This window comes from Piliocolobus tephrosceles, chromosome 2 (genome assembly GCF_002776525.5).
Source record: "Piliocolobus tephrosceles isolate RC106 chromosome 2, ASM277652v3, whole genome shotgun sequence".
In the NCBI taxonomy this organism is placed as follows: Eukaryota; Metazoa; Chordata; class Mammalia; order Primates; family Cercopithecidae; genus Piliocolobus; species Piliocolobus tephrosceles.
In genome coordinates, this window is record NC_045435.1 from 73,984,865 (window position 1) to 73,992,965 (window position 8,101).

Genomic DNA, 8,101 nt, shown 5'->3' on the forward strand with positions numbered 1-8,101 from the left:
AGTGCCACACTCCTCTTTTGTGTCCCTGAGATGTACCCATCATGAGGCCCTGGAATTGTAGGTTTGGCCAGGAGGTTGCCAGGATTGCTCGAAGGTCATCTTCCAATCCCAGGAGGTTGGGGGTAAGGGGAGGTTGATCATAGTTCTCAAAATAGATCTTTTGAGCCCCCCAGATTACATGTCAGCTACAGCTAGTAAATGTGGAATTTGAGGCCTTGGGTTAGCACAAGAGAGCCCCCCAGGTGCCCGGAGTAAGGTAGGGCTGCAGGAATACCAGTGACCCAGTGATCACCCTGTCCCTGGGCCCCCTCTTAACAAACCCAGATGCAGTAACAGCAAAAGCTCCAGAATCCCAAGGCAGGAGGTGCCAAAAACACCCCCCCCCCCCCCACCAACAACCACTACCAAAGAAATTTTTTCAGTAAAATGTTCTCACCCCTAGAGGGGAAAACCTGTCCATGCCTGAAGCAGCTTGACCCTAGCAAACACCCTGCCTCCATGAAGTGAACTGCAAATCAAAAAAAAAAAAAAAAAAAAAAAAAGTACTTCCTACCCCTCCTGCTCCCTGGGGAGGGACAGAAGGTTCCTAAAACTGACAGTTTCGCCTCCATGATCTTTAAAAGAGCAGAAGTTGGCTGTGAGGCTGCAGTGCTGCCTCGATTGGGGTAGTGTGGTCTCTGTTGAGGCTGGGCTCCAAGGAGAGCCACAATTGGCTCTGATGAGGAAGGAGCCTAGAAATGAAAGATTGCAAAGAGGGCTTCTGTACACCATGGCTGAGACTGTGTCGTTTCTTGCAAGGTGAAACTTGGCAGTTCTACCTTGCAAGTAAAAACCTAAATTAATTTTTTTTAAAAGAAATTAAGTCAGAAACAAGGCTTCGGAAAAACTGTGAGTGTTAGGCATAAACTGATTTTGGATGATCTTTAGGTGAGAAAGGGTGGAGTTACCATCAGAAACATGTTTTTATTTATGCTTTTCGAATCCCCACTGGTGTGCGATGTGTGTGTGTGCGCGCGCGTGCATGTGCGTGTATTGGTTAGCATGAGAGTATGCATCATCTCAATTCTCTAACCAGTCTTTCTTTTTTGCATCTTTTCTGTGCACAGTTCATATAGATCCCCTATAAATAAATATATAGGTCCATCCACACCTTTTCATTTTATTTGTAAATTGTTTGGTATAAGCGGCAGAGCGTAATGAAACCTGGTGAAGTTTAAAAGATTAGATTTTTTTTTCATACTGACACTTCATAACACTGTTCATATGTCTCCGAGTGAGATTTATGAATATATGAGCAGTACTGCAAAATTATACTGCACCAGAGACTTCCTGCACCACAGGGGTGGCAGTCTAAAGTGACACAGCTTCAAGCATTTTTCACAGACAAGAAGCAAAATTTAACCCCCTTAAGGGGAAGTATGATTTCAACAGCTTGAAATGAGCTCATTTGTAGATGTTTTTTTTTCTCTCATCTTCCATAATTTTTGGTGTTAAGATTAAAACAGATTGCACAGCCAATGTAAGGGCACATAAGCTGCCCAGAGTACAGTTTGGCCCTTAAAGAGAAATCTTCATTCATTGTCTTTATCAGCACTCCTCAATCAGGTAAATGAAGATAAACTCGCCCCTAAATTCCTAAGGCTGTCAGCCCAATTTCCAGTATTGTACTTAGCAGACAGGATGTGGAATTTTCAAATGGTAAGTGGCAAGGAACATCAATTAATCCAGTGGAGAAGCCTCATCTCTCTGGCACCAAAGACAGTGACATTAGGTAATAATTAGTGTCTTGAATCTAAATGGTGTAAAACTGACCAATTAAAAAAAAGAGAATCCGAAGAGTGAAAGATGGTCTTTAAGAATTGAAACATAGGAAATGTCTATTGTGGAAGAGTTCAATTAGATTCAGAGTCCAAACTGGTCTCTCTCAGATTGGCCCAGTATCCAGTACCTTGTAATTTTGTATAAACTAACGTTCATTAATCTCTATGCTCTCAAATTCTCTTTAACCATTTTGTTTCCTCCTGGAACAGAGTGGGGTACTCAAACATTGCCTGCTCTCTCTCTGCCCTATAAATGCTCCATGATGTGTTGGCTGGAGAACTTTTGTCTCTTTTTTCAGCAATGGTACAACAGCTCCATGAATGTGATCTGCACCTGGTTGACGGACCGGATGGACTTACAGCTTCACATTTATCAGTTGAAAACACTAATTAGGATGGTAAAGGTAAAAGAAAAAAATAATTATTCTTCTTTGCAAATAGCTTACTGAAATACCTTTCATTGGCAAGCTGCAGAGCTTGCTTAACACAAAGAATATTAGTTTACATATAAAATAGTATCTCATACAAGAAAAACCTATGCAATTGTTTTGTGAAGTATGATAAACGTGTTACTCAGACAGCAGAGGGAAATTTAATACAAATTAATTTGATATCATTTTCCAGAGAGGAAAAATACTTTGTTTTTGCCATGCAAAAATACTGCAGAGGCCATCGTGTCTTTGCATTAGACTTTCAAAAACTGGCTTTTGGTGCCATTATGTTAATCACATCCATTACCAATTTCATTTATAGTTTAATTAAATAAAATTTTGCCACTATTAATTTAATAGAAATATTTACCCCCAGCTATTTCTAAATATGTCCTGTGATCATTATCAGAATGCAAATCAATATTGTTCTCATAGTTAATTGAAGTAGTTCCTCTTACAATGCGTGTATACAATCAAATGTAAAGGATCACAAAGGTGAGATAACATACCCTGAAAGTAGCTTTTTCCCTTGTTCTTGTGTGTGCGCCTTGGACTAATGATAATTATTTCAGCGTGAAATCTCAGTGGTTTACATGAAATAATAAGATCACAGAAGGGGGTAAATACATTTTTGATCATTTCAGTTTCCATTTGACGCTTCACCATAGAGGGTTTTAAAACATTCGTATGCAAAAATCTCATTCAAAGCACAAAGTCCTTTAAAATATTTTAACAATAAACGTAGCTGAATGCCTATTTCTTAACAGTTTACCAAAAGTCCCTGCAACACCCACTCCTGGGCACCCCACCCCCACCCCATTTCTTAGTCTGTTTTGGATCAGTACCATTTCACTTTACCCCAGAGCTTACGTACAACCAATTGCTGTTCCGTTGTGTGTAATTAAGGAGAATTATTATTACCTGCATTTGATCTCACAAAGCATCCACCCGGGAAAAGTTATAGACAGCAGTGTATTACAGCTCTTAAAAAAGGAATGTATACACTCAGACTATGGACCCAGCCTCCTTTTCACATTTTTTTACTTCAGTTCCTTAGGACCAGCTCAATAGTCAAGTGGTCGCCTGACCACTTGAATTCCATTTTCTGTGCATAAATACACTTTGGGAAATTCCTCTGTTTGACCCTTATTGGGTAGACATGAAAAGAAGATATAATTTTAATAGTTAAAAATTATCTTCCTATTATTTCTATTTCCAGATTGGTATTGGAAATTAACAATATTTTACGAAGGAAAAATATAAGTCAGAGGAGAGGTTTAATCTTAGCCTTTTGCCAAAAAAAAAAAAAAAAGTGATATGAACCACAGAGAAGGGATACAGAAATGTCACTGCCAAGGGAACCCCTTCACTTTAGCAAAAAGTGGGTTCAGCTTAACTAATGCCACAACTCGGAGCTATGAAGCAGAATTCACAACCTTTAAACCAAGAACATCACCCAGAGGCCTCCTCCTCCAGGGCAAATTTCCAAGGATATTTGGTTTTCTTTCTTGCATCAACAGCCACTTCATTTATTCATCCAGTCATTCATTATTCAGCAAGCATTTATTTATTCATTAAACATTGGATAAATATTAGGTGAGTCTCTACTTGTGTATTACCAGATGGAGGATTCAAAAATGACTAGATGTGGTCTCTGCACTTAGGCATTGAGAGTCTAGTTGGTATACACATTGCTATGGAGTTTGAATAAAAGAGAGAATACTCAAATGCTTTTACCTTTATTTTCCCCATCATATTCTGGCAACAATTATGTTATTCTAAGTGGCAACAGAACAAATGATTGAAAAGTATAAAAATTTAAGTTAATTGTCTGGATATCTGGTCCACACCATGCCTAACAGTTACTCAGTCTCTTACCGGTCCCCATCAAAGTGAAAACACAGTTCAGGTAGCTGTCTAGCTTCCTCTTCTCAGCAAGCCTTGCAGGTTGATGCATGATTGAGGATAACCTTGTAATTTAATGTCTAAACCAGATTACTTTTATGTTATTGGACTTCACTAAGCCAAACTGGGTTCACTCGTTAACTCTATAGTCATTACAACTTGTGACCTTCAAGAGGGGTTGACATTATGATTGTTGCTATCATGACTGCATTAGATGGACTATTAAAAATAGAAATAATGGGCCGGGCACGATGGCTCACGCCTGTAATCCCAGCACTTTGGGAGGCTGAGATGGGCAGATCATAAGGTCAGGAGATCGAGATCATCCTGGCCAACATGGTGAAACCCCGTCTCTACTAAAAATACAAAAATTAGCTGGGCATGGTGGTGGGTGCCTATAATCCCAGCTACTCAGGAGGCTGAGGCAGGAGAATTGTTTGAACCCAGGAGGCGGAGGTTGCAGTGAGCCAAGATGGTGCCATTGCACTCCAGTCTGGGCTACAGAGCAAGATTCCATCTCAAAAAAAAAAAATAAAAAAGAAAGAAAGAAAGAAAAAAAGAAAGAAAAGAAAAAGAAAAAAGAAATAATGATGGGAGTGGTGTTGATGTATGTTAGCATTCCTTGTCTTGCCCCTTTAGCAAGTTTCCTATATCAACAGGAGAAACAAACAGCAGAATCAGTAGCTGAAATGATATGCAGTATGATGAGGAGAGTTGTAGTTAGAGAGAGACCTTTTTAAAAAAAAAATTACGAAGTAGACAACAGCCAGATGCTTCTGGTCATATTCAATTAACACTGAAGGATTTCTAGAAAAACAGTCCTTGAGATACCTAAGGAAATCTGAGAGAAACCGCCTGAAGGAACAAAGAAAGAACGTGTAATGCGGTAGTACCAAGCCATTGTTCTTGAAAAAGAGCCAAATTTCTTCCCTGAGACCATAAAGTTGTGAACGGAATAGATACAGTTCTTTCCCAAGGAGATAAGAAATGAGTCACATGCCTGCAACATATTGATGAGGCATTAGCGCTCCATCTTTCTCATAATTGCTGCTGCCTGTGATAGGTTTCATATACCAACATACATATGTCTGTCTTGTGAATGAGACAGAGGGATATCAGTACAGCTCATGCAGTTACAAGACTCAAAAATACTAAAACCAGACTGCAACAGAAATCACAAAATACCATAATCGCTCAATCCATTATTTATGTGTTATAGCCCTTTCCTGTGTCTATCATATTACACTAACCTAAGAGAAAGAACCAGTCCACAAAAGGAACCAAAACAATTATGGAACATTTCCCTTTATGGAACTGAATAAACACAAGCTTATGTTCTTTGCTTTGTCTCATCTAATATAGTTTATCCTGTCACTATTTCTCATTTTCTGTCATTCAAAGGATCTCAGTTTTCAATACAAGTGAAATCTAAGCACAGTGGCTTTTTATTTGACAATGCATAAAGTGTGATGTTTAGCTGAAGGTCAGTGCTCTCACACCCACACCTGCTTTTACCTTCTCCATCCCCATCATGGAGATGAGATCTCTCTCATCACAGTATCTTTTCCCTCCTTAGAAAACCTACAGAGATTTCCGATTGCAAGGGGTCCTGGACTCCACCTTAAACAGCAAGACCTATGAAACAATCCGGAACCGTCTCACTGTGGAGGAAGCCACAGCATCAGTGAGCGAAGGTGGGGGACTGCAGGGGATTAGCATGAAGGACAGCGATGAGGAAGACGAAGAAGACGATTAGACCGTTTGGTCCTAGAGTCCACTGGGACAGAGTCTTGTAATCAGTGCATGTCTTTAGTCTGTTAGTTAAACCCATTAGGGAATTTTCTGTCAACTACCATGCCCATGAGATGTTTATCAATACAACTGCCATTTTAGCTATGTGGTACCAAGATTAGCAAATGACCTTCATATCCACTGATTTCCTGATGTCCACGTCTATATGTTTACAAGCAATATGGAGCACCATTCTTTAAATACTGTTCATGGAGAATACATAGTCTTACCACTAGGCGTGTCCCTGTTATCAGCAAAGATCAATGATGCTTCATTCATGTACTGTGTATGCATTGGTGGTAAATGGATGTGAGGGCAAGTATACCAAGTACATTCACTGTGTTTCACGTATGTGGATGCCAGTTAATTAAACGAGTACATAAATAAATTAATTAAAACACATAGATCTGCTTTGTGTTTTTATTTTTATTTTTTGAAAAACAAAAGGCAAGTCTCCAACAATCAACTTTTGATTCTTTCTGTTCCCCTAAAACTAAAAAATGAACCCCTTGTGTCCTTGTTAACCCATGCTTTCATTTACTCAAATAATTAGCCAAAAACGGATGGCTACATACCAATGGATTGATTCTCTTAATTGCCATGGCAAGGGGGCAATCCTATCATGACTTAACATCAAGCACACAGTTCAAAACTACTGTCTTCTGTCAAAGTTTTCTCCTTTTAAATGTTATTTTGCTTTTATGTCTCAACTGTGTATGTAAAAACAAAAAAGAATATTTAAATTACAACCCTAGACTAAAAACGTGTTTATAATAAGATGTGGATATTTCCTTCAGTAGATTGTAACCATAATTTAAATTATTTTGTTCCACACTGTTTTTTATATCTGTCATGTACATTGCATTTTGATCTGTAACTGCACAACCCTGGAGTTTGCTGCAGAGCTATTTCTTTCCATGTAAAGTAGTGGATCCATCTTGCTTTTGCCTTATATAAAGCCTACAGTTATGGAAGTGTGGAAAACTGTGGCTTCTCAATAAATATTCAAATGTCCTAAGAATATACGTTTGGGTCTGTTTTTCTCTGTCTTCTTTGAATGCCAGAACTGAAACACAACAAGAAGAAATAGGAAAGGGAGGGAAGAGGTAATTTTCATAGAGTGTTCTTGAAACTGTTGGAGTGTGTCGTTTTCAAATGCTTGTAGCTCTCCATGAGAGACTGCCTAAAATTCCACTAATTCAGACTCCACTAATTCAGAATCCGTGGGCATTTGGACATGTTGGACAGATTACGCTTGCATTATAGGATAAATAAGGGTTTGCTAAGCAAGTAAGTAGTGTAAACGAGAGAAATGTTTCTCCTGTACGAAGAGAAGGCCAACAAACTGTTTTTAAGCACCACTTTAACAGCAGTGTTTGCATTCAAACAAAGTGTGTGCCAATTATATATGATTCTTATATATTTGTTAAAGCATTTTACAAGATTCTCTAAGATATGGAGTACTCTACTAACTCCTCAGGCCCTGTCAGCAATATAATCACCTAAGTTTGTAAGAAATTAAACATTTTGTAGCCTTGTTTGCTTTATTTGCGTCTGTCACTAAACCAGTCTGATCTTTCCTGGAAGCTGACTGAGGCTTTAGGGAAACAGCTACTTTTCCAACAGAACCAGGTAGAATGGTCACCAGTTGTTCTCTAAAAAATAACCACTTTAGACAACATGTCTTGCTCTGTTTACTTGAGGTCTGCAGGTACAAAGCAACAGTGCTTTCTGCCTTTGTGGGCTTACAAAAAGAGGTCCTATTTATTGAACAACTATGCTATGTCAGGCATTCTGCATGTATTACCTCATTTAAATCTCACAACAACCATAAGAGGAGAGAACTATTGTTATCCTCATTATAGATTAGGAAATTAAGTTCAAAAGGGTTCCGCTAACTTGCTCAATAGTTAACTCTATGCAGAAGCATTAATCCAGAGATAAGAGCATAAAACTATTAATACAAATGGTGGGGATACGTCTTTCAGGTATGACAAAACTTTGATTGCCCAGGGGCACACAGTTAAGTCAGAATGGCACAGCCAAGATTTTTGAAAACATATTTTCATTATATTTTGAGTTGCAAAATGAAATCATATATCTTGTAACAATTAAAATTTTTTTATCATTTTGTTTGAGATGGAGTCTCTTTCT

The 8,101-nt window shown here is 38.5% G+C and overlaps 1 protein-coding gene across 9 annotated transcripts in view; it reads left to right on the top strand.

Annotated features, from left to right (window-relative positions):
* Nucleotides 1-6,971, top strand: part of CADPS (calcium dependent secretion activator) — a 483,558-nt gene extending 476,587 nt beyond the window's left edge. For 5 of the 9 annotated variants that reach the window (XM_023200553.1, XM_023200576.1, XM_026447116.1 and 2 more), the window contains 2 exons: nt 2,120-2,224; nt 5,733-5,912. In XM_023200553.1, coding sequence (XP_023056321.1) covers nt 2,120-2,224; nt 5,733-5,912 — 285 coding nt within the window. Of the gene's footprint in view, nt 1-2,119; nt 2,225-5,732 lie in introns of all 9 variants that reach the window. The other 4 variants (XM_023200558.2, XM_023200563.1, XM_023200583.2 and 1 more) reach the window with 3 other exon arrangements.
* The last annotated feature ends 1,130 nt before the right edge of the window (nt 6,972-8,101 follow it).